This window comes from Garra rufa, chromosome 15 (genome assembly GCF_049309525.1).
Source record: "Garra rufa chromosome 15, GarRuf1.0, whole genome shotgun sequence".
Taxonomy (NCBI): domain Eukaryota; kingdom Metazoa; phylum Chordata; class Actinopteri; order Cypriniformes; family Cyprinidae; genus Garra; species Garra rufa.
Genome location: NC_133375.1, coordinates 914570 through 942539, shown reverse-complemented (window position 1 = coordinate 942539; position 27970 = coordinate 914570). Strand labels below are relative to the sequence as shown.

Here is a 27970-nt window from a genome sequence, read left to right as displayed (position 1 = left end):
TTCTTACTTTTTTCAGAATTGTGAGATATAAAGTTGCAGTTGTGAGTTATAAAGTCACAATTGCATCACAATTTTAAGATCAGTGAGTGCAAGTTTCTTTAGAATTACTTGATATAAACTCACAATTGCGAGAAATAAAGTCACAATTCTGACTTTTTTCTCGCAAGTACAAGTGTGTATCTCGCAATTCAGACTTTTTTCTTGGAATTCTGACTTTTTTCACAATTGTGAGATATAAACATACAATTGTGAGTTATAAAGTCGAATTTTGAGGGGTAAAAATACTGATATTGACTTTATTTTTCAGAATTGCGACTATTTCTCAGTATTGCGACTTCAGGTCTCACAATTCTGACTTTAAAACTTGCAATTGCAAGTTTATATTGCACAATTCTGACTTTTTTTCTCTCAAACATGAGTTTGTATCTTGCAATTCAGACTTTTTGACTTTATAACTCACAATTGTGAGTTTATATCTCACAATTCTGAAATAAAAGTGAAAATTTGTGAAGAAATACTGATATGTTCTCAGAATTGCGAGTTCATATCTCAGAATTCTGACTTAGTTACTCGCAATTGTGTGTTATAATATTAGAATTGTGATATAAAGGCCTAAACTCGCATTACTGAGAAAAAAAGTCAGAATTGTGAGATGTAAACTTGCAATTGCGAGAAAAAACCTTACCTTTATTTACTAGCTTCCATAGTTACCATGCACATCATTCTTTTTTACTAATTTCCATATTTAAGCATAAACTATGGTTACTAAATTATTGTTGTTATTGCTGCTGTTGTAAAAATGTAAATACATTCCATCTAGAATCTTAAAAATATGTAAAAAAGTAAATTAGTCTGAGTTTGCCAAAGCCAGGTGTTTGGCTATTTGCATTGTTTGAGCCAACAGCATTTACTCATCATTAACTACGCCTTTGTTTGTTTGTTTATTTAATTATTTAGTTATTGTTGTTAAAATAGCATTTAAATACATATCATAAACTTAAAATATCTTTTCAAATGGCACAACTATACAAGAATTCAAAGTCGATTTAGATTGAATACTGCTGTCAATGAAATGTCAAGAAAACAAAACAAACAAAACGAAAAATTTTAGCGAGTGACTAAAGGGCTCCTACAGTACCGGAAGTCTATTTACAGTAGAAGAACCACAATTCCCACAAGGCGTCGGGGTTTTCAGTTACTGTGGAAAGGGGGGGAAGGGAAGCCGAGATTGGAGGGAGAGAAACTGAGGTAAATAATTACAACTAATATTTAATACCTAGCATTCTAGCAACGATAGAAACGCGTAATTAGCAGTCAAAAAAGCCAACGCTACATTGTTTGCACGTTTCGCTGGATACCGTGTCGTAAAAGACTAATTATAGGTAAGTTAGCTAAGCTAGAAACGAGAGTACAAAAAGATTGAGGCAGTTTAGCTCAAGCAGGTCGAGAGACAGACGCTTCAGGAGTCGCTGACTGAAATGTGAGAGTAAATAACAATTTTATAAGCAGAAATAACTACAGTAACGGCAGGTTTTGAGTGCTGAGGTGAACGTGAGCGTTTCGCGTTGCTCATTTAACTTGAAGGGAATGAGGAGGAGGGCTGAAATGTACCGTTATTTGTGGGAGAAATAACTGTTATTAAGTAAGTTGATCAGTTTTCTCTTGGTCTTTATTGTTGTTAGCCGTTAGATAAATCTCTTGTGTTCACTATATGTAGCTGGGTTTGCGTTTGCTTAAGTGAAATACGTCTAAATGAAAACAGTCATGTCTCCATATAATGGTTAATGTATCTTTTGTAAAGGTGTTTGACAGTTCGCTGGATGCTGTCATACATTCATGCTGTGCCGCATTTGGAGCTGATGCATCATATCTGATGCATATCTGATCCCAAATAGCGTTAACTGTCGATTAATACTTTGTCTTTTGAGTTGCCTGCCGTTAATGTTTATTATTATGTTTAGTTAGTTGAGGTTTTGTGAGTCAGGATATAGATGACGTCACCTCTCAGCCTTTTCTCTGCTTATGAATGCAATAGATTCAGTTATCCGTCGTATAAAGCCTGGCTGCACCTTAAAGGCAATGCAAAACGAAAGGCAGCGTTTGCATTTTCATCCGTGGAAATAGACGTTTGCATTGTTGGTCTCCATCTATTTCGATTTCAAAGGGATGCGGTCTTGATCAGATGACGTCATGCATTTCGGATGCCGATTTTCTGTGCATGAAAGCTGGAAAGAGTGCATGCATGCCTGTGTTGATGTTTGCATTGTAAATGCATGTGCTTTTTTGAGTGTTAATTACAGTGTGATTATTATTGCATTTGCATATTCTAATACTTAATGATTATGCATCCCACAGAGAGTCATTCGGACGTTGCTGTAGCTGTTGCTGTTGGAGGAAGGCCATGGGGACTTTTCTTCTTCAAGCCATCAGTAAACTCCCTTTTTAGTGAGAGACCCTTGTGATAAGCCTCCGATCCTCCAAGTCTGAACTTTCGCTGAGATTTTTTTTGTCTTCGAAACAGAGGCACTGACAGCTTCGTCACTACTGTACCCAATCTCTTTCAGATTTTTACTTCATTTGCAATGCTCAGATAAGTGGACATAGCGCTCGGTCATTGACGTCGCACAGGCCTGCTACAATTAGCACTCGACGGACTTGAGAAATCCATCACGATTCACAACTTGCTGCACGATCCTCAGGCCTGTTACTCAAAATTATGCTTCTGCTCCTCGGCCCAACTCTGTTTCTGCCATCCCCTCTCTGAATCAGAAGCGGCGCAGTTGAACGATGCACTACTGAAAGCTCTTCTGCTGTTTTAGTCTACATCCAACGCTTGTAGGACCGGGAGCAGGTGCTTCTGAAAGCGTTAAAAGTGCTCTGAACCATGTGTGTCCAGTGGGCAGTGTTTACAGTTGGCCTAGTCCACTGGATGGGTGGACAGTAGGGGGACAGCGAGACAGTGGACTCATGTCATGGAAGGGGTTGTTGCAGTCGCAGTACATACAGAGGTATGTATGACATCCCTACCTAGAGTGCTACTATACTGCATTACGCTCCCACAGGTTTAAAAAAAAAATCACAAATTAGATCTGCCTAACATCTCAGCTGTTCGTCTAGACAGCAGTGAGATTAAATGAATGGCAAATTTGTACTTTTGGTGTCCTGCTGCTTCTAGGGCTGTGCGATATTGATAAAAAAAAATCTCTCTTTGTTTTTTGATAATGCTAATTAAAATTATGTTTTACTGAGTGTGTTTTTGTGCTGATGCCTTGGCTGGTTTAGGCCTGTTATGGATGAATAAATATGACACTAAATCTGCCAATTCATTCAGAACGGCTCATTCATTTAGAAACAATGCAAGGGATTGTCTTTGTGAATGGATTATTAAATCATTCATCCAGTGAATGAATGATTTGTTTAAAACTGATTCATTCAGGAACGTTATGATCCAGCTTTTGAACTATTTTTGTTGGCAAAACAAAAAAGAAATGTAAGTAAAATGTAAGCCGCTCAATATTAACTTGTTTTGGAACTGTTGTGTAAAATTTGTGATCAGCACCCATCACTGATATTCTGGAAAATGGCCCGTTTGCTTGTGTGATATTGCTAAATTATATCATAAAACATAATTTGCAATCAGCATTGGGAACTCATTTGGCTATATGCATTGTCTAAGTGCTGTCAGAGAGGTGTGCACATGAACACGGTGCTCATAGAGGGTTTTTTTTTCCACTTTATAATCCTTAAACAGTTAAATACACAAATGTCAAAATGTCCTTCTTTGCAAATATCCATGTGAACACAGTATGTCTTAAAACAAACAGCTGAGAAAGAAAACATGTGTAACAGTAAATTGAATCCTGGTAGCCCTTAAAGGCACAGTTCCCTCAAAAATGAAAATTCTGTCATTCTCACCCCCATGCCGCTCAACTTTATCCATCTTCGGAACTAAGTTTTAGTATATTATACATCCTCAGTTCCAGAAAAGTTGGGACGTTTCTTGAAATGCCATAAAATCAAGAATATGTTATCTGTTCATTGTCTCTAACCTTTATTTAATTGACTAAAGTACAAAGAGAAATTTTCCAATGTTTTCAACTTTTAATTTTAATTTTTATTTGTAAATATACCAAATTTAGATTTTTATGGCTGCAACACACTTCAAAAAAGTTGGGACAGAGGCATGTTTAACAATATGCCACATTAACTTTCCTTTTAATTACAATGTTTAATTGTTTTGGAACAGAGGATACTAATACTTCAAGTTTTGCTAGCAAAACTGTACCAATCTGGCTTGGTAAAAAAACTTGAGATGCTCAGCAGTCTGTGATCGTCGTTGTCTGATTCTCCTTTTCATGACTGGTCATACATTTTCAATAGGAGACAGATCTGGACTGCAAACAGGCTAGTCTAGCACATTCAGTCTGTGTCTACGAAACCACGCTGTTGTAGCACATGCAGAATGAGACCTGGCATTGTCTTGATCTAATAACCATGGACATGACATCCCATGAAAGATGTCATCTTGATGGCAGTGTGTGAGTCTGTACAATCCCAATACATGCCTTCATTTCATGTACCTTCGCACATATTCCAGTCACTAATGCCGTTTGCTCTGCTGCACCCCATATCATGACAGTCATTTGCTTTTGCATCTGTAGCTGATGAAAGTCTGGATAGTCCCTTTGGTTTTTGATACTGAGAACTTGACTAAAAGCTAAAACATGGACTCGTCTGACCACAGCACACATTTCCATAATCTTTTTGACTATCTGAGCTCTAGGCCCCATGGCATCACTGCTTAGAACTGATGTATATCTTACTGCTAGAGTAACAGAAATTCAGGTTGCATTTATTGATGCAGCTGTTGAATGTGTTAAGTGACAGCAGTTTTCCCAGGTACCACTGAGTCCACTTAGCTACTTTTAACACTGCAGAATGGCGGTTTCTTATGCAATGCCATCTGAGGGCTCAAAGGTCATGCACATTCACCTGAGGTGTCTTGCCTTGCCCTACAGACTGACATTTCTCTGGATTCCTTGAATCTTTTCACTAAATTATGTGTGGTAGTTGATGAAATGCCTAAATTCTTTGTGATTTTCTATTAAGAAATGTGATTTTTGATTTGTTTGACACTTTTGTTATTAAACTTGGCCCAAAGTGATGAGACATGACTCAACTTTGCTTGCAAAGACTGAAATGCTCCTTTCATACCCAAACATGATATCCTCACCTATTTCCATTTCACCTGCTTACTGTGAACTGTTTCAAAACTGTTTAATTTGGATATTCTATAACCTTTTGACTTTTATTTCTCAACATTTTTTTGAAGTGTTTCAGCCATGAAAATCAAAATTTGGTTATATTTACAAAATAAAAGTTGGTCACTGAAAACATTGGAAATTTTTTCTTTGTACTCTAGTCAATCAAATAAAGTTTAAAGAGAATGAACAGATAACATATTCTTGATTTTATGACATTTCAAGAAGCATTCCAATGTTTCTGGAATTGGGGTTGTAGATATTAAGATATTTTTAATGAAATTCGCAAACTTTCTGACCCTGCATAGACAGCAATGCAACTGACACGTTCAAGGCCCAGAAAGGTAGTAAGGACTAGTGTTGTCAAAAATATCGATATGTCGATAAATATCGATACTGAAATATCCGAACGATACCAATACTAATTTCCCGAAGTATCGATACTAGCCGAGCTGTCACTTTCACTTCTACACAAAGACGCGTGACCGCGGTGCCTGTCTCGTCTCATTCAAGTGAAGCGAATAGAAAGGAGAGTGCGGCGCCCCCGCGACCGGCTTTGTTTGATGAAGAGCACAGCAGGAGTGCTATCTGGAAATATTTCGGATATGAAACAAACGAACATGGAAAGCCGAAGTACACAAGCAAGCCAATATGTAAGAGTTGCTACAGAGCAGTGCTAACAAAAGGCGCTAACACCACTAATTTCGCAAAACACCTGAAAGACAGACACCCATATCTATATAAAGAAGAACTGTGCTCATTTTAACATTACTGAATCATTAAATAAGATTGCCTATTATTGTTGCTGATATGAGTGTTGTCCCATTTTTTTTTTTTTTTTTTACCGTAGTTCGTTAATATAAACAGATTGAGGAATCTTAGACGAGTAAATACTTTAACTGCGGTCAAATGTAAATTAACGGCGCTTATTTAACTTTATTTTAAAAAAAAACATTGCTTAAATTGTGTGATTTGTCTAAATGTCTATCCAGTGAGCAACTGAGCATTGTTTTCGTGTGTGATGCACGCATGTTTGCTTGCATGGATCGTTGATTATGAATCCGGCATTAAAATCTGTTCGTCAAATAATGTTAATGTATTAACCAGCATTTATGAACGATGAGCAATGCATTTGTTACAGAATATTTGAATCTTTGATAATGGTAGGTAATAAAAATACAACGGATCATGTTAGCACGGTCCAATAAAAAATATTAACAGATAGAACTTTGGATTTTAATTGGTTAATGTATTAGTAAATTATAGATTAAATTAATTTTTAACTAAGATTAATAAATGTTTTGAAAGTATTTTTCATTGTTTATTCATGTTAGCTAACAAATGTCTTTTACCATTAACTTAAGTTCTAAGATTAGTTAGATAGTTTAGTTAATTGTGTGGTCTAAAAAGAAAAAGTTTACGACCTACACTACCAGTTGTATTTGAACAGCAAATAAAGTTTGAAGCTCAAACTCAAATGAAGCTAAGAGGCTGAACAGGGCTGTAGCAGTGTACATATGCATATACATCATTGTCATGTTCTAGACTATATTTATCTTTAAATCAAAAAAGAAATTTTAAATTAATATTGTGGCAGTTTTTTTCTCTGTGGTATCGAAAATAGTATCGAATATCGATATTTTTCAAGGTATCGTATCGAAGCTAGAAATTCCAGTATCGTGACAACACTAGTAAGGACATTGTTCAAATAGTCCATGTGACATCAGTGGTTAAACTGTAATTTTATAAAGCTGTGAGAATACTTCTTGTGCACAAAGAAAACAAAAATAACAACTTTATTTAACAATCTCTCTTCTTCCCTGTATGCATATATATGATTGGAAAAATGTGTGGATTTGTTACAAGTTCGAGATAACAGCAATGTCAAAAAAAAAAAAAAAAAAATTAGGCAATTGTTTTTAAATGAAAGAAACCCTATCCGATGTAGTTAATATTAGCTTTTCATGAACTCGCAAACCCACAGCAGTTCGGAAACACCTGTTTGGAGAAGTCCTGCTGTAGAGTTTCAGATACTGAAGTCTGCAGTTAAAAATATTTAAAATTTCAGTTCAAGCCTAAATGATCTTAACTAGGGCTGTCGCAATATCAGGTTTTCATTACACAGCTATCGTTGTCAAAATAAAACAATGTTATTGCAATATCTATAAAACATTTGAAAATTAAATAATGCTATCAGTCAAATTATTTTTTAACTTTGTTTATTTTGTGATTTCTCTGTTTTGGTCTGAGTCACGCTCAGAATATTTTTGTAGAGGCGTGGGGATAGAGAGAGTTTGTTAATATATTTGGAAAAATTGCAAAAAAAAAAAAAACATACAAAAAGAACTCACTATTAATCAACACTTTCTCCAGACTAGGCCGCCTAACACTGTGTTCCTGGACACACACCAACTGTACACATTTTTAAACTTTTTCTAATCAAATACACTTGAATCAACTAAGCTTGTTAGTAGAGATTCTAAACCCTGAAATGGATGCTTCAGATAAGAGAGACCTCCAGAATGTGTACTTCAGGAACAAGGTTGGGAAACACTGGTCTAATAACAAGCCTTTTTATGGAACTCACATATTCGGTGCAGGTCTCTCATCTGACATGATTTTGTGCCGCAATAGTAGCTATGTAGTGCATATTGTTATTTATTTATTTTTTAATGATGGCTGGTAACAGGGATAATTCACACAAAAATGAAAATTTGATGTTTACTGTGGGTGAACTATCCCTTTAAGGTGCAGTAACACTACCTAGTATGTTGGAGTGTCAACCCAATAGTAGGGCCCTATGAAATCTGTTTTATTTTTACTCAAATTACGTTTAATTTTTTTCCAAATTCATTTTTTTTCCATTTGAATTTTTCTGGATTCCATTGTTCCAGTCTAAATTTTTCTAGACTCTTTTTTTTAATGGTTAAATAAAAAAACAAAAAGCAATCTAATTAATAAAAACAATAAAATTTACACAAACTTATTTTTAAATAATTGTTCTGGTTAATATTCCTTAAAAATAATGTTTTAATAATCAAGATATTTTTTTTTATAGGAGTGGTAAAATGCTCAGTAAGTGACTCTCAGAGCAGTTTTAGAGATTATTTATGTGTTTGTGTACTCATATTTTACTGAAGAGCATCACATACTCTGGATTTATATTTAAATTGTATTTTTGCATCTTAATATTCACAGACGCTAGTAGTCCATATCGCGTTTTGATTTAAGTGTACTGACCTACTTTTGATTTATTCACCCAAAATTTGGCGAATTCCATGACATTCCACTTTATACAGTGAATCCCATTTTTATGACTGGATTCCGCAATTTAATCCACGTTTCCCACATCGCAAAAATCATAGAACCCTACAATAGTTACTGGCTCTGGAATATTTACAATATTATTATATGCGTAATATGATACCCGTATTCATTTTTTAAAATATCATAGTTATCAATAATATGTTGTGACACCTCTAATCTGCACTGCTAATTTTATACATTTTATAGTTTTTTTTTTAGTTCTCATAAGGACTTTTTTGGAGGAGTTTTTAGACTCCGAGATTATGGAATGAAGAGAAAACTGTTTTCTATTTTGTAATAACAGGGCATGCATATTAAAAACATTTGAAGCTGCATTGTAAATTTCCTAACAGGTATGACACAGTTGCTATACCATCCTTTACACCTCCTCTCTTTGTTTTACTCTGGGAACTAACAGCACAGAGGGAATTTTACAACATGGCAACTACACTGACCAGGGAGATCTAGTCTAAATTATAAGCACTGTACTAAATAGACATTTCCTTTCCTTTTGAAATTTGGTAGATGTGGTGCATTGTTATACATAAAAATGCAAAAACATAAGAAAAGGAATAATGTTAGCAATACAGATATTTTGAGATATATATTTTATGTGCATTTTTTTGATTTCTTCCATTTAGGGCTTGAATGGTTTTCCACAAGAGTGTAAACAGACAGAGGATCTAACCAATGGCCACTCCAAATGCACAACTGTGAGAAACTGTGCTAAATATATTCAATGAATCCCGGTCTTGTGAATATCTGCATGCATCGCGGTTGCTTCCTGTTGATGTGTTTTGGATTTTTTTATAGATCCTAAATGGACTGACTCCAGGTAATGGCATCAAAGACAATGGCAATGTGAATGGCAACCCTTATCTCAAAGCTGTCCCAGTGAGTATTCCACATAAAGTCACACGATGTTCTGTGTTCCTTGTTTGAATAGCAATGGTAATGGTGTGAACTTGTGGTTTTGTAGATCTCAGCACTGAAACAGAATGGGCTCCTACAGTCTCTGGCAGCAGGAGGCAATCAGACTAAAACAGAAGGTAAATACTTCATCACTCAGAAGCATTGCTACACAGAATGATGTCAGTAGTTCAACAGTTCAAAAGCGGCGTGTGTGTGTGTGTGTGTGTGTGTGTGTGTGTGTGTGTGTGTGATTTTTGTCTGTCTAGAGGTGAGTTTGGAGGTGGAGCAAGCACAAGAGGAGTGGGATGCCCTGGAGAGCATCCAACCAGGTGAGACCAATTACCTTGTCACCATGGAAACAATGTCCTGTCAGCCTGGATACTGAGCACATTACGTCACCGTGACTAAGCATGCGCCCCTACCCTGGAGAGATGGCATCACCTCCTTGGCTAAAATAGATACATTACGAAACCTGATCACTGTCAGATACAATCTGGAGCATCGGCATCTCTTGATGAGATATGTGGGCAACAAATGGGCGATGATTTTACAGCACAATTACTATATTTTAGACAGCAGTTCACTTATAAATTATATGTGTTGAAAGTGGAGGAGATTTTATGTTAAGGCCCCCACAGAATATCTCTTCCCTAATAGATTTCAGTGAATTAGATGTCATTAAATACCAGACCTCTTTATAAACTAAACCATAAACTGCTCTGAAACTGAGATTTTCTGTTTAGGCAATCGAAAACTGAGTTTGTATGTTGAGCAGTTTGGACTGAATGAATAATTAAATAGCAAGAGTTAGAGATTTAGAGTTTAAAACTTAGTGATACTAATTTAATATTAGGGATGCACCAATTGGCCAATGATCTGTATCAGATGATTGTTTAAAAACAGCCAAGGATCAGTGCCAATTATATCCTGTCAGTCAAAATGGCACAGAAAAACTGTGTCATCATACTGCATCTCATATTGTGTGAAAAAAAATGTCTCTTGTGTAGAATTTAGAGATGTTGATATTCAAAATCTCATGGTACGATAATACCTCGATATGAAGTCAATGGTATATTTATTGCGATATTTAAAGACGAATTAAAGAATTTAACATTAAAATGAACAAAAATCTTTATCTAATGCACTTTGACAGTTCAAAATTAAGAGCTCCAACCCATGTTCTTAACTAAGAATACTTAAGTCAGAAAAAGTAATATACTAAGTACGATGTAAGTCATTTATATTGTGATAGTTCTAAGGATGTACTGAAAAAGTAATGGTTCTTAAGATAATATCTGCAGTAATGGTAGACCTGTCAAAAATTAAGACATTTGTAATTTTGAAATATGGAACGGCTTCACAAAATAAAAAATGCTATAGTTTTCAGAAATACTGTTTCATCTATGTTTGTTCAAAATTTTCAAATGGTTTGAACAAATTTTAACATGTTCAGAACCTTTTTGACAGCTATATAATTACCCAATGCAAACACATGGTTAATGCTTTAATAAAGGAGAAGTTCAGTTCCAGAACAAAAATTTACAGGTAATTTTCTCTCCCTCTTGTCATCCAGGATGTTCATGTCTTCCTTTCTTCAGTCGTATAGAAATAGTTTTTTGAGGAAAGCATTTCAGGATTTCTCTCCATATAGTGGACTTCTATGGAGTTTGAACTTTCAAAATGCAGTTTAAATGCAGCTTCAAAGGGCTGTAAACGATCCCAGCCAAGAAAGAAGGGTCTTACCTAGCAAAACGATTGGTTATTTTCTAAAAAATTGACAATTTATATACTTTTTAACCTCAAATGCATCCTGCATCACTGCAGAACTACTGACCAAGTGTTTACAAAGTGAACGTGCAAAGAAGATTAAAAGCCTTTTACAAAAAAAAGTAAAACAGCGACGTAGACTTTGAAGTTAAAGTTTGAAAATGAGATGGGAGTTTTTTCGTTTTTCCTCAAAAATGATTAAAGAAAGAAAGACATGAACATCTTGGATGACAAGGGGGTGAGTAAATTATCTGTACATTTTTGTTCTGAATGTGAACTTCTCCTTTAAGGTAATTCACTCAGTATGAACGCTTATTGCTCTGTGTTTGACAGAGGCAGTAAGTGCAAACAGGTAGGCAACATGCAAATGTGACAGCAGGGCTTAGCTGAGGATCAGTTCCACACAACCAGTCAGAAATAACATTACGTTTCTCAAGCCTTCAGTTGTTTATTATGAAATGGGCATTGCTATATTCTGATTTTCTAGACTGAACCATGTTTACAAAGCTAATAGTCATTGTATGTGGTCATTTGACAGTAAACCGTGTGTTTCTCTTGTATAGTTCTTGCTGAGGAACTCACTCCATCACCGCTGATCTCTTTCAATGAGGCTCTGCAGCATTTTCAGACCACTGATCTTGGAGATCTGCTTGTGAGTTTAAGTAACTGCACACTTTGACTACATTCATACAGCAGAATAATGTAGTTGTCATTGACTCTTTGTTTTATGCTTGCTCTTCTCTTCTATTAGAAGAATATTCAGCCCACCATTCGCAGGACTGGATTGGCCGCCATCACCCATTTCCTGTTCGGCCCTCCTCGGCTACACAAAGACCTTGTAGAGGAGAGAGACTTAGTGTTTGCCATCGCCCAGTGTGAGTAGAACATATGACTTGACAAGTCAAGTAGCTACATGCTTTGTTTTAATGATTTTATTCATCTCTTTAGTAAGACTTCTAATGGATAGCTTTTCAGTGTTGATGAATTAGTTAAAGGCACATGCAATTTCAGATCTTTATATTGTATTTATGGGGATTACCTTATAAAATTAGCAATGAGCAGATTTCCCCAATTTACACACAAGAAGTGCTAGTAATACAACATTTATTGTGAATTTGAACCCTTTCCAACAATGACTGTATGATTTTGAGATCTATCTGTTGACATTAAGGACAACTGAGGGACTCAGTAACTATTACAGAAGGTTCAAACGCTCACTGATGCTTCAGAGAGAAAAACGATACATTAAGAGCCAGCGGTGTAAACTTTTGAACAGAATAATGATGTGTACATTTTTCGTATTTTGTTTAATTGCCCCTGATGTTTAAATTCAATCATTTTTCACCTCCAGCTCTTAATGCATTGTGGATGCATCCTTCTGGAGCATCAGTGAGCGTTTCAACCTTCTGTAATAGTTGCGTATGAGTCCCTCAGTTGTCCTCAGTGTGAAAAGATGGATCTCAAAATCATCCAGGCATTGTTGGAAAGGGTTCAAATACACAAAAATGCTGAAAAACCAAAGATTTTGTGGGACCTGAAGGATTTTTCTGAAGAAGAGTGGTCTGTTCAGGACAAACAAGGGACTCATGAACAACTATCACTAAACAAACATTTGAAGTTGATCAAAACCTTTCATCAAAATTGTCCTAAAACAAATCTTATGACAACTTTGAACTTTTTTGATCCACTTCAAATGTTGACTACTATTTTATTTTCTCCTGTGGACTTTATGTAAACCTCTTTTATGTGAAATATCTTATTCATGTCAGTACTAAATAAAAAAATAACATGGATTTTGTATGAACCATCTTACTATAGTAAAATAATTAACACTTTGCATTCTGCAAGGTGTATCAAAACTTTTGACCTCAACTGTATTTGCAGTATTTTTTATTGTAGAGTTAACCCTCGTAGATGTGTAAATATAAAGGACATTTTGTTTTTCAATTTCATGACCCCTTTAAGTTGTTCAGAGGGCTGAGTAACTGCCTTATATCTTACATGTGACATCTTTGTTTTGTGATTCTGTAGGTTCTCTGGATAATGGCCAGCCAGTTCACATGCGTGTACTCCAGACCATCTACAGGAAATTGACCTGTACCCGAGCAGACTGCCCTCGTTATGGACCACACTGGGAGAATGTGGGCTTTCAAGGTACCTCAAAAAAGCACCTATGCTAAAAGTGTCTAAACAAAACAATTTTCACAATGTCATGAAAGTCACCTGTATGTAATATTTGTTTTTGCATGTCTTTTATACTTTCAGGTAGTGTTAATTTCGTCACCTATTTTTAATTTAGTCTTAGTCTTAGTCTTGTGCCAAATGTCCTTGTTAGTTTTAGTCATATTTAGTCATTCACATATCTTTTTTTGTTAGTCAAGTTTTTGTTGACTAAAAGTCTCGTCATTTTAGTCTAGTTTTAGTCAAAAGAAAACTCAAGGTATCTTAGTCAAGTTTTAGTCGACTAAAAGTCTTTTAATTTTAGTCTAGTTTTAGTCAAAAAAGAACTCAATATATTTTAGTCTAGGTTTAGTCAAAAAATTGTAGTCTTTTTTTAAAATAACACATTATTACTGAGATTATTACTGATACACATTTCAGTAAAAAAAGTGTTTCACATATCTCAAACATTGGTTAAATGTCATAATTACCTGACAAAATACACTTGTTGAATGATTTTTGTTGAATGCAAATGTTAAACGTGTCTGGTTTTCAATTTCTGATTTAGGAGACACATTCACAAATGATTAACCCTTTCAGTGGTGAGTTTAAAATATTCTAGCGGACCCCTGAGAGTGAGTTTTTTTTAAGCGACTGTTATTTTAGAACGTTCGTCCTTATTGTTTCCATGGCGACGCATCAAGCTTGTCACGTGACACAACACAGACACAATAACACTGTATGACAGATAGATCGCTTTTATTTCGTTTTTCCTTTTTTATCCAGAATACTCACACACTTGCTTACCATGCCATGAACTATCTAATATTCCGATTCACAAATATGTGTGAATTAGTATGTTTCGTCGTTTAAAACCCTATATAAATGATCTGGATCGTAATCTGTAATGTGAGATGGGCGCGGCCATGTTTGTTCGCGCTGCCGTTCAGACTCAGAGAGTCCTGTCAGCCGTATTTACAGCACATATACATTCATCCGTTTCTCCCGAAATACATGCAAGTAGGTGGCTGGTGAACTAGAAGAGGAATAGAGTGAACTTTTTAGTTACTTAGCCTATGTGTATGTGATATGAATAAAACACATCGGCAAATTATATTTGAATAGATTGTTATTTGCTGCTTCCATAGACCTATGTGTGTATTTTACAAACTCTAAATGTCTCCTTTTACTAGTACTTATGTGTATTTAAATGTCTGAAACCTAAAATAAGCATTATGTGGTTAAAAACACTGCATAGTTGTGATTATATGACAAGCGCAGAGCTCGTCCGTCTCTGGCTCAGCGCCAGCCAGCGTGCCAAAGCGCAGTTTGAATATTTTAAAGCCGTAACAGCTGATGAAAAAGCAGAGACGATTGTAGACGAAAATGAAGAGAGATTTTATCTTAGTTTTTATTTTATGCAAAACATTTTCGTCTCGTCTTTTTTCGTCAACAATAAGGCATGTTAATTTAGTCTTAGTCAGCGTTTTTGGACAGTGGTGCAGTCTTGTCATCGTCTCGTCTTAGTCATGAAAAAAAAGGTCGTTGACGAACATATTTAGTCTCGTCTCGTCTGACGAAATTAACACTACTTTCAGGTTCGGACCCTGCTACAGATCTGAGAGGAACTGGTTTTCTGGGCCTGATGCACACTCTCTACTTTGTCATGGACCCAGAGATACTACCACTTGCTAGAGAAATCTACAAACTCTCTCAGCATCCAGTCCAGGTGATGCAAAACCCAATCAAACATACACTTACTACAGCCTTATAAAAAATGCTAATTTTCATTTTTATCACCTGCAGAATTTTCCCTTCTGTGTGATGTCAATCAACATGACGCGGATCGCCCTGCATGCTCTCAGGGAGGAGGTGCTGTCCAAGTAAGTCATCTCACAGTGTAGGAAGCTGCAGCTTTTGAACATTAATTGGTGTTTATTTTGGACAGTGCTAATTACATATTGTCAAGCTTTGAAATGATTCGGCTGTGTTTGTGTTTGCTGTAGCCTTTCATAACCACTGAAGTTGTTTCCATGGCAATAAAACATTTCGTTGCTTTGTGATGTCACACAGGGAGTGTAACCGAAGGCAACAGGTCGTGGCCGTGCTGAATGATTTTTATGTTGCAACGTTCCTGCATCTCTACCAGCTGTGGAAGAGCCAGCAGAAAACCATCTCTGACTCTGGCCATGTACTCAAAGGTGACATTTTTTAGTTACTGTGCATGGTATTTTTGAGTGACATACAGCATAGTTGGTTGTCCAATCACTAATTCACATGTCATCCAAGATGCAAATCTTTCTTCAGTCGCAAAGAAATGAAGGTTTTTGAGGAAAACGTTCCAGGATTTTGCACTTCAGTGGGACCCAATGGGTTAAAGGTCCAAATTGTAGTTTCAATGCAGCTTCAAAGGGCTCTACACGATCCCAGCCAAGGAATAAAGGTCTTATTTAGTGAAACTATCAGTCATTTTTGAAGAAAAAAAAAAATTTCTATATTTTTTTAACCACAGATGCTTGTCTCTCACTAGCTTGGCCTTATGCATTACGTAATTTTAAAGTTTTGACCCTGTGTACACAGCAAATGTGCAGAGAAAGTCAAACGCCCTTTACAAAATAGATAAAACAACAATGTTGGACGATTTTGAAGTGGGAGGAGAAAATGAGATGGAGTTTTCATACCCTACCTTTTTTAACTTAGTACTTTTTTTTTTTTAAGAAAATGGCCAATCGTTTCGCTAAATAAGACCCTTATTCCTCAGCTGGGATTGTGTAGAGCTCTTTGAAGCTGCATTGAACCAGTAGTTAGGACCTTCAAACTTTTGAGCACCACTGAGGTCCACTATATCAGGGATGCAAACGGCGCGCCTTTTGGCGGATGCCGCCTTTTTCACGGCTGTGTGGGGGACATGTGTGAATCGTGCAGATCCGATGAGTTTTTTTTGGTGATGGGGGGGGGGGTACGTTGGAGTGTTTTTGCACTAATTAGTTTGTCCACTAGGCGGCAACACTGGCCCGGGCCAGCCAAAAAAAAGCAAGAGAGCCAAGAACAACAACAATCTACCGGAGACCGATTTGACAAGCGCTTGTAGGGCTCCAGACTTTTTGTGCGGCGAAATTTTGTGAGCGGTCGCACTGGCGCAACCACCGCGTTGTTTAACTCATAAGCGCTACTATTTCTGATTCAAATGAGAAACATAAAACGGCAAACAAAACGAACGAGAAACTGAAGCGCGCCACGTTTGAGCTGCGCAGCGCGGACCGTTTATCAGCTAGGACCGCAACGCAAACACGCTTGTCCGAGCTCAGAACAGCCTTTACTTGAGAACCAAAGTTGATTTTGCGACACTGTAACTGCACAGTGCTGCGAGATCCAGTGAAAAGTGTTTGAATTCGCCCAGAATGAATTAAGGTTGCTGCAAGATCTAGGGAGAATCATTCAAATTCTGCTCAGAATTCTGTTATAAACAGCGCTGATGTAGGCTATGTCAGACAACCAGAAGTCACACCAACTTAAGCATAGTCGAATGTTATTACTGTATTCATTTCAGGGTTTGTACAACCTTTTGAGAGACAAATTTAAGCACTTTTAAATGACTTTCAAGCATTTTGCACAACCATTTTCATCAGTTTAAAGCTCTTATGATCCAATTTTAATGTTATTTTGATGGACAAAATATACTTTATGGTAAACAAACACTTATGTCAAATTAAAATACATAAAATCACGATTATAGCCAGTATATGGCAATAATAATCTGTATAGTTTATGTATATACAATTTATAGTTTATGTGAAGATCGTTTTAAAATTACCTAAATTCAAAGTTTTTATATATTTCAGAGCCTATTAAATGTTGAAAATATTGGCTTTCAATTATACTGTAATGTTGAAATGGACATAATTAATATGTAAAACTGAGAGAAAATTCATTTAATAGAGACACCAGTAGCAGTATTGATATCAATACTTCATTAATAATAGGCTACTTGGTAAAAAGATGCCATTAAACACACATTTAAAATATACTTCATGTTGTTTCTACCTTAATTTGGAGGTTCAGTGTGAAATTATGACAATATAAATATATAAATATGAGATTAATCATGATTAATTACAGAAAAATGTGTGATTTTTATTTTTATTGATTGAAAGACAGCACTAATGTTAACCTTTTGTAGATGCTGGTGTTGGTAATATTAGTTAATTTTAGGGAATATGCATTTCAATGTAATTATATAGGCCTCCCTAGAAAGAGATCGGGACGGCCCCCATCCCCTTGGCCCCCTTCAAATTTTTAGTTCGATAATCCGGCCCTCAAATGAATCTAATTGAATAGCCCTGGTAAAGGGTATCCAGACGTCCTGATTATAGATGTCAGGTCGCTTTATGCTACACTAAGGCTAAAATATGCAACTTTTCATTTGCAGAATGAGAGAATTTGATGAGAGCCACTTACAGTGCAGAAAGTGGATGAGGGCTGTAAAATTTTTGATGTCACAGAATCTGTGTATTTTCATATAATGAACTTTGTGTGTGTATAGGGTGAGGCCTGGATGGCAGAGGTTGGTGGCAATGTAATTATATGATATTTGCTGCGGGGGCACGGGCTTCGATAATCTCACTCCTTTTTGACCATACCTCTGTTTGCATCCCTGACTATATGGAGAAAAATCCTGAAATGTTTTCCTCAAAAAAAAAAACTATTTTCTTTGCGAGTTTAATGCTAAAGGTTTGTACCAAAACCACTTTCCACTCTCGCTGACCCTTTGAATTAAATAAGGTTTTGGTTACTGTACCTTTAAGACTTTTACATGTAAATGCCCTCTATTCTGATTGGCTAGCTTCCACATTATTCACACTGTCATTCATTAGGATAAAAGTTGCTGCATACTTAATAGATGTTAAGATTAGTGTGAATCTTTCAGAAGAGAGCAAATCAATTCAATTCATGAATCAGGTTTTTGATTCTAGAGTAATTTTTGCAATTTCAGAACAATTAGCACAGCAAATTCTAACACTAAATTAAAGTTAAAACGAATAAGAATGAGAAAACAGATCAATACAAATAGAACAAATATTCAAATGGAAAATATACAAATGTTTTTTAGGTAAGTCAATATAACAGTAGGATTCAAAATACTACAGAAATAATTAAATGTAAAGTGAAACACTGAATAGTCTTCAGAAGTTAAATTAACTTACACCTTACAAAGACTCCATTAATCAGTGAATGTCACTAATAGTTTGGTTTCACGTGACGTCACGCTGCTGTATCGTGAGAGCACGGAATTCAGATGGAGGGCAGGAAGTGAAATAGCTGAGGATCTGCCAGTGCCATCTGAAATAATGCCAGTGTTTTGTGTAGTTTACGGCTGCTCCAATCGTTCAAACCGAGAAAAGGGAAAGGGGTTTTACAGCGTATCAAAGATTGTCACTCATAAAGGTGAGAAATGTAAAAAGCTCACAGAACAACGCCCTAAAAAGTGGATTTTTAACGTGCGTCTGTGGTCGGGAGGAGCAGAGTCTGTTAATGGATTCTAATCTGTTATTGCACACCATGTTCTTATTATAACAATTGTTGAAAAATCTAATCTTGTAAATAAACCACCATGTATAATTCTGTCTTCTATCAATGGCATTTAATGTTTTCATTTATATTACACAACAGACAGAACTCACAAAGACCACACTCATAACAATAGTCAAAATGTAATCTTGTCTCATACAACAGTATTGATATAACAGCAATATCACACAGCCCACTTTCAAGAGTGCCTGGATCCTTTCATTACACATGTGAGTTTGTAACTTGCTGTCCCAGTATTTCTGGAAGTATACCGTTTCTAAAAAAGCACTCAACTGTCGGCAAATCTTCAAGTTCGACCGAAAACTCACTCATCTTCATGAGGAACGGGTCATGTCCAACAAATCTGTTTACTAACTCCTTGTATCTATTTCTTGAAACTGGTTCTAAATTCATACAATACGGACTCTCCGCAATGGTTTCCTCCATAGACGTATATTCTCCATGTTTGCTTCCTGCCCTCCATCTGAAATCGCCCCGCCTTCGCACATCATCATAATCACGTGACTGAAACCCAGCTATTGAATGTTTATATGTTTTATAATATTGAAAGGTTCTTTTCTGATTTGCATGTCATTGCATTTTTAGCATTTTTAAAACAATCACTTACTAAAACAAAACAATTCATTCGATTTAATTATTACAAATACAACAAATATACAAATGAAAAATATACAAATGTTTTTTCAGGTAGGTCAATATAATGACCTACCTGAAAAACATTTGTATATTTTTCATTTGTATATTTGTTGTAGTCATGTAAGAAATACTACAGAAGTTGAATTAAATGTAAAATGAAAGACTGAATAGTCTTCAGTATAGTTTAATTAACTAATGCCTCACGAATACTCCATTAATTAGTGAATGTCACTAATTGAATGTGTATATGTTTTATAATATTGAAAGGTAAAACAAAACAATTAATTTGTTTTAGTTATTATAGAAAGAGTTCACCCAAAAATTCTAATTCTGTCAATTACTCACCCTCATTTCATTCCAAACCTGTAAGACCTTAAGGTATTTTTAAAGAAATCCCAGAGCTTTCTGACCCTGCATAGACAGCAACTGAAAGACCATGTTCAAGAAAATCAATAAAATAGAAATTGTTGAACGAAGTTGTAATTTTTTTTTTTTTTTTTGTGCACAAAAAAAGATTTTCGTAGTTTCATAAAAATACAGTTGAACCACTGATGTCACATGGACTATTATAACAATGTCCTTACTACCTTTCTGGGCCTTTGGGGAACGTGTCAGTACCCTTGCTGTCAATACAGCATCAGAAAGCTCTCGGATTTTATCAGAAACATCTTAATTTGTCTTCCAAAGGTCTTACGGGTTTGGAACAACATTAGGGTAAGTAACTAATGACAGAATTTTTGGGTGAACTATCCCTTCAAATAAATGATCAATTAATCAATTAAAGCCAAACTATTAAAAAATCCATGCATTGGCAACATTTGTAAACATTGCATCTAGAAAGCAAGTGAATCTTTGCAGCCCTAGTTGAAATGTGAAGGTGGGTGGGAACTGAGTGCTTTGTGTTTAACATGAGAGTTTATCTAGTGGAAAACAAGAGAACCTGACCTTTTCTCTTTCTGCTCTGTGATGCACAGAAGTGGAGCTCTTCGCTAAGAAGAACCCCAAGCAGATTCTCAAACGTCTCGAGGGCTACCTGAAGGAGAGACGTGCTGGGACAGGACACCGGACGTCCCCCGACACTCTATCGCATAGCAACCCTTCACCCGATGACACTGGGTCTCGAGCAGGGAGTCAGGGCGGGAAGGAGGGCAAAGAGCTGAACTTCACTGGAGTGTGTGAGCTGCCACCTGAGATGGAGGGCGAGGCGAGACTCATCTGAGAGGCGTTCGATTTGTACACTCTCGACTATCTCTCGTGCTCTAACTTTGTCGTTCTATCTGTTTCTTTGTTTCCTTTCTGTCCTTTCATGCTCAGAGACAAGTCTATGTTGTAACTGTAGTTGCTAAAAAGTATAAAACTATCGGCTGTCTTGTTTCTCTTAGAATACCTATTGGCTCTTCTATGAAAAGGACTAGATTTAGTTGCCAAGTTTAAAAGGAGAATCTCAGAATTACCCGCCTCAGTGGCAGCAGGTTGTTTTGAAGCTGTCAGGAAGAAAGAGACTTTGTTTACAGGCCTCATGGGTGTGCAGTTGCAAAAGCCGGCCAGCACCTTACCCACTACTGTGGTATTGAGTGAGAGTGACTTCCTGTGTGTGATGGCCTGACTGTTTAGGCACGTATTTGATTGAGACTAGTCTAGTGAAAGCCTTGTGATCCTCGTGGTCATTTGAACACGTTCACTGTGACCGAGTCAATGCTCAAGAAAGTTGGCTGAGTTTATATTGATGTTGGCTCTTTACGCTTCACTGTTGAAAAAAGGAATGAGGTATCAAAACATTGGATGGAAATAGCCTCAATAGGCCAAAGTTTTTAATTTCATTCGTCGCTTTAGAGAGAGATAAATGCCACACTATCGTTCAAAGATAGTCTGACTTGTTTCTGTTGGCAGGAACTGTTCAACAAGAGCCTGAAATTGTAAAGTAAGAGCGTCTTTTTATGGGGAAAGTGCATTTTAGTAATCTGTAGACCAAAATGTATGGATGTTTGAGTATATATTTTGCAGTTCAGTTACTAACTTTGACCATTGCAGACTCTTCACTATTAACTGAATTATCTGTTTGAGCTTTGAGCTAAAATTAGGCAGCAGTCAAAGTTAAATGTGATATTTGGAGGTGTTGTTATGCTTGTCTGCATGAAGCAAATCTTACTTGTTTTCTCTAATGATAGCAGGTACATTCCAGTTTTAAGTGAACATGTTGTAGACGAGAGTGATGATCCCACAAAGTAAAACTTTTCCTGAATAATTTCTGGTGTCCAGGCCGAGCCCCCAATTTATATTGCAAAACCTTGTTATGCCAGAAATACTTTGGAAAAAAAATGTTATTGGTATTGTCAATCTTGTCCTGAGAGAATAGATAGTGTATTTTAAACTCTTGGATGGTGATTATATCGTTACAGCTCCCAGAAGCACTTTAAACTTAGGAAGTGTTTAAACTTATTAGAAATAATTGTGTCTATAAGACATGGCTTGAATAAAACATTAGCCAGGAAGCTGCAGGTCATTCAAGCTGTATGTTATACGTAAACCTAACAATTATTTCCTTCAGAGTTGCATGAGACACGTTGAAAACTTCAGTAGCAAAAAGTGAATCACTTCTTGCATCTAACATACAGCAGTCAAATAGACGTGAGACTAGTGTAGTCAAGTACTTCGTGAGACTTGTTGATTTGAACACGCAAAAAAAAAAAAAAAAAACGCAGAATACCTTATTTGCCAGGTTAGTGCAGAAAATAGCTGAGAATTTGATGTGTTTTTGTCATTCGCGTCTTGTTCTCCCTAGTCCAGGTCCGATAAAGATGTGAGGGTTGCAGCAGTCATGTAAATTGACGGTGACGTACTGTACATTTGGAAAAAAACTTGATGGGGAAAGCCTTTCCCTCCCCTTGCAACCCTATTCTGCACTCTCGTCTTGTTAGCATGTCAGGTAGCGCTAGAGATGTAGCATCCTGGAATCGTTGTTTTAAATTCCTTGTTAAAAAAGCTTGTTAATCTAACTCGGTATGGTTGCATATGTTTGTCTAAGTTACCTAGTCCAAAGTGTTGTTGTACAATATGAGTACAGTGCGTTCTGTATGTTTCAGGTTTTAATTTGACGCTCTCGTTTGATTCTTTTGTAGTTTATTTTCTTAAACGACACATGAATATAAATACTCAGTGGATGTATATTAGAAGTCCTGTCACTTTAGCCAGTTTAATTTTATATAAAGCAGAGTAGTATTTTATAAACTTGAATAAGAGCAAAGCATGATGGAAAAAGAATGTTTATATACAAGAGGCAAATCACCCTTTCCTGGGTTATTTACTAGTTTGGCTGGTTTGTGTTAGTTTAGAGGAGCAGGTTCAACACTTTCATAGTCCGTCTGTATATCTTGAGTGAATTCAGTGCTGTTGTTTCATACCCTGCCATTTGTTTTTCACACTGACCTGCTGAAAGCAACGTTAACACTATGAATGAGCGCATTATTAATGGCCACATCTGTAATAGTATGCTGTCGTGCGAAAAAGTGTTTCTATCTTGCTTACCAGCTCGAAACTTCTTATGAACAATCAAATGTACAAATTGAGCAATCATCCATAACCCTGACCGTGGCACCTTTTCTGTGTATATGTGCGCACAATTAGTTGCTTAGTGGTTGTTTTGCCGTTTTGTTTTGTTTTAAAAGGAGAGGGTGGTCTGTATGTGAGATGACTATTAAAGAGTGTGTATATATATATAAATATATATAACAAAAATATATGATTGTAACAGTATGATTGTTACCGGGGCATATTATGCATACCTCAGGCTTCAGACAAATCTCTTCTGGGCAGACGTTTTATTGAGGACAGCCATGATCCCATGTCGTAGCACAAAATGGTGTGGTGTCTCTTGCAGTAATCTACCTAGCTTGGGAATGTACTGTATGTATATGTATGTACACTAATGCAGCACTGCAAAATATTGACTTCTACAGTATATATTTCTATAGCCCATGTTTGTGAAAACCGTAGTCTTACACGCTGAAATGCAACCGAACCTTCGCTGGAGGATGTTTTTAACAATCTTAATGGTTTGACGTCGAAGCAAATCAGACGATTTTGTGGCCTTTGGTATTTGCTGTGCTTTCGTGAATGGTTTTTTGCAACGTCACAATATGTCAAAAACGATTCACTCTACTATGGCACAATGTTACAATATTCGTTCGGACCAAAAGGAACATTTGTGGGTTTGAAGCTGGTTCGGAGGTCGATTTTTAAACGGGAGATCTTGCCGTCCTTAAATGTTAGAATCTCTCTGTTTTGATTTCAGATGAAAGCATTCCACGATACTTCATCTATCCGGCCCACAGAGCTGAAATGCATTTCTGGGGAAAACACAAACCCACATGTCAAATCTGATTCGTTGAGTTGCCGGAATCAAAGTACGGTCCAAAATATCCTGCACTTCATTTAAAGATGCATCGTTATTGTCTGTTATGATCCTTCAGAGCATTTTATTATATCTGAACCTTGATTGTAGAATCCCTATTTTATAATGAAAATATATTTCAGAATATATGCGGTGGTACAGTGATGTATCGTATGAAGAGTAATAAATAAATGCAACTTAAAAAATTCTAAGTGTTACATTTGTAATTCCTTGCATGTGCTTTAGTGTTAAAGGAGTAGTTCACTTCCAGAGCAAAAATGTACAGATAATGTACTCACCCTGTCATCCAAGACGTTCATGTCTTTTTTCTTCAGTCATTAAGAAATGCCGTTTTTTGTGGAAAGCATTTCAGGATTTCTCTCCATATAGTGGACTTCTATGGTGCCCGTGAGTTAAAACTTCCAAAATGCAGTTTCAATGCTGCTTCTAAGGGCTCTAAACAATCCTAGGCAGGAAATAACCTTCTTATCTAGTGAAACGATGGTCATTTTTTAAAAATATATAAATTTATATACTTTTGAATCTCAAATGCTTGTCTTGGCTAGCTCTACAATGCGTACTGTGTATTCCCATTCAAGACAGTTGGGGTATGTCGAAAAACTCCCATTTCATGCTCTTTTACCTTTTTTTGTAAAGGGCGTTTGACCTAATTTTTTTTATTTAATTTTTCAATAAAACAACAGTGGTACTGGTATCTCGTAACAACAAGTACAGCATTTTTTGTTAGACATTCAAATGCATACAAATGCTTAGAAGCAAAGACAAAAATAAAAGGAAATTCTAAACAAAATTCAGAAAGACATATATTCACGGAGTACCCTCAAAAAAGTTCCAGAGAGAGGAACAAATGTGCCAGAACACCTCAGATCTTTCCAGTACAATTTGATTTTGTCGCAGTCCCAAAATACTTGCATAATTGTGCCAATGTCTACCTTACATTTAAAACATAGCTGAGAACAATTGGGAAATATTCTATGGAGGCAAACTGGGGTTAGATAAATCCTGTGAATACATTTATAATTTTGTTCATGAACAGAAATTGAAGCACTTTTGAGAAAGATATTTGAGCAGACAGATAGCCACTCCTCATCACTAAAAAATAGACCCTAAGAAATTTTCCCATATCAACCTTAAAGAGTCAAAGGTTGAAGGACCAACATTCAACCAGACAGCAATGTATATAATTCAGAGATCTTTTTTTAAGAGTACATGAAGAAAAAAGCTGTTTTTCTATTTCGGTAAGATCAAGTTGTATATTACCTTCTTTTAACTGTAAGCGTTTGACTTTCTTTGCACGTTCACTTTGTAAACACTGGGTCGATACTTCTGCAGCAAAGTAGGAGGATTTTGAAGTTGGAGAAAATGAGATGGGAGGTTTGAACTGGAATGCACATAGAACTAGACAAGACAAGTATTTGAGGTTTAAAAGTGTATTATTATTATTATTATTATTTATTATTATTTTTTAAATGATGCTAGATAAGACCGTTATTTCTCAGCTGGGATCATTTAGAGCTTCTTTCAAGCTGCATTTAAACACCATTTTGAAAGTTCAAACACAAGAGCATCATAGAAGTCCACTATATGGAGATCATTCCTAAAATGTTTTCTTCAAAAAATACCATTTCTTTACGACTGAAGAAAGACATGAACATCTTGGATGACAAGGGGGTGAGTACATTATCTGTAAATTTTTGCTCTGAAAGTGAACTTATCCTTTAAAACAGATCATCAAAGTGATCCTTCTAGACTTGTAATGGCATGGATTGTCCATCAGGGGTCAGTCTACTGTAATGTCTGATGCAGTCTGACTAGCAAATGCTGTCCTGCACTGAATGCCTTTTCTTATGTTAATTAATAACAACTGTGGTTTCCAGCAGGAATGACTTTTCTCTTCAATGCTGACCATTTTTCAAATGTCTGGACACAGGAAGTTATATATAGTGTGAATGAACTTTTTATAGTGCATGTTGTCTTCTAAGAAGTCCTTTATGACGTCTGTGCTGCAGAACTTCCGCAGAAAGCACCACAGATTTAAAAGGAACACCATTATTCCGAAGGTTCCGGGTATCAACATGTTTATTATTTTAAATTAATTGAGTGATTTGTTCACCTTCAATATTCTCTGATCTGTTTAACAGACTGTTCCACAGAATTCCACAGATTCTCATCTGAAAACAAGTCTGCAGATTTCATCTGAACTGAAATGAGTTAACATTAGTTAACAGTGAATACAGCTTTGAGTAATCTTTACATATAATAGATAAATGATACAGTTAAATATATATAAAATAGCATAGTATACGTTCTCATTTAAAGGCATAGTTCACCTAAAAATAAAAAGCTGCTTAAAAATGTACTTACCCTCAGACTGTCTAAGATGCAAATGAGTCTGTTTGTTCATCAGAACAGATTTGGGGAATTTTAGCATTACATCACTTGCTCATCAATGGATCCTCTGTAGTGAATGGGTGCCATCAGAATGAGAGTCCAAAAAGCTCATAAAAGCATAAAAATAATTCACACGACTCCAGTCCATCAATTAATGAGTATTTGTAAGAAAATGAGTCTAAATTCACCAAAGAAAAGAGTGAAAAAGTCTATCCATTATTTTCTTCTCAAATCAGAATCCACCGTAATATTTGTTTGGAACTGTTTTGGTCTGTTTTCACTTGTAAATGGTGCTTGATCTGTGCATAATTCTCTCCTGATTCTGACTTTCCACTGAAGAAAACAATATTATGGATAGAGGACTCGTATTTTAGCTGGAAGCAACAGTTTGAAATGAAAAACAGCTTTATGATGGATTTGTTTCTTACAAACACGCTGCTTTTCGTGCCACAGGACATTAATTGATGGAATGGAGTCATGTGGATTACTTGTGAATTATTGTGATGTTTTTATTAGCGGTTTGGGCTCTCATTCTGATGGCACCCATTCACTGCATAGGATCCATTGATGATCAAGTGATATAATGCTAAATTTCCCCAAATCTGTTTTGATGAAGAAACAAGCTATCATGCATCTTAGATGATTTGAGGGTAAGTACATTTTCAGCAGCTTTTTATTTTTAGTTGAACTATGCCTTTAAACTCTAATGTGTACAACTAGCAATGCTAAAAAATAATGTATGTATATTAGACACTATATTATGTATCTGTTAGATGTAGAGATACACAAAGCTGTGAACTGTTAAAACAATATTATCGATAGAAGACTCATATTTTAGCTGGAAGCAACAATTTGAAATTAAAAACAGCTTTATGATGGATTTGTTTCTTACAAACACACTGCTTTTCGTGTCACAGGACATTAATTGATAGAACAGAGTCATGTGGATTGTGATGTTTTTATCAGCGGTTTGGACTCTCATTCTGATGGCACCCATTCACTGCAGAGGATCCATTGATGAGCAAGTGATATAATGTTAAATGTCTCAAAATCAGTTCTGATGAAGATACAAGCTAGCATGTGTCTTAGATGATTTGAGGGTGAGTACATTTTCAGCAGCATTTTAATTTTTAGGTGCACTATGCCTTTAAATGATTATGTATACAACTGCCAGTGTTAAAACTCTATTTTATATATTAAACTCTGTATTATATATATTACATGTAGAGATACTTAAAGCTGTGAACTGTTAAAGCAATATCATGGATAGAGGACTTGTATTTCAGCTGGAAGCAACAGTTCGAAATTAAAAACAGCTTTGTGATAGATTTGTTTCTTACAAACACGCTGCTTTTTATGTCACAGGACATTAATTGATGGACTGGAGTGGTGTGGATTACTTGTAAATTATTGTTTTGTTTTTATAATCAGTTTGGACTCTCATTCTGATGGCACCCATTCACTGCAGAGGATCCATTGATGAGCAAGTGAAGCAATGCTGAATTTCTCCAAATCTGTTCTCATGAGAAAACAAACT

The 27970-nt window shown here is 36.1% G+C and overlaps 1 protein-coding gene across 3 annotated transcripts; it reads left to right on the top strand.

The window, feature by feature from the left end:
* The first annotated feature begins 1187 nt into the window (after window positions 1-1187).
* Window positions 1188-24229, top strand: elmod3 (ELMO/CED-12 domain containing 3). 3 transcript variants are annotated; one of them, XM_073819443.1, is made up of 13 exons: window positions 1188-1248; window positions 2356-3008; window positions 9209-9280; window positions 9381-9461; window positions 9547-9616; window positions 9746-9808; window positions 11810-11898; window positions 11998-12121; window positions 13278-13400; window positions 15005-15135; window positions 15213-15289; window positions 15480-15607; window positions 20606-24229. In XM_073819443.1, the coding sequence occupies exons 2-13, from the start codon at window positions 2973-2975 to the stop codon at window positions 20848-20850; spliced, it is 1239 nt and encodes a 412-aa protein (XP_073675544.1). In that variant the 5' UTR covers window positions 1188-1248; window positions 2356-2972; the 3' UTR covers window positions 20851-24229. The 3 variants fall into 3 exon arrangements, with proteins under 3 accessions (XP_073675544.1, XP_073675546.1, XP_073675545.1); XM_073819445.1 differs by lacking the exon at window positions 1188-1248 and adding an exon at window positions 1361-1480; XM_073819444.1 differs by lacking the exon at window positions 1188-1248 and adding an exon at window positions 1501-1642.
* Window positions 24230-27970: the final 3741 nt, after the last annotated feature.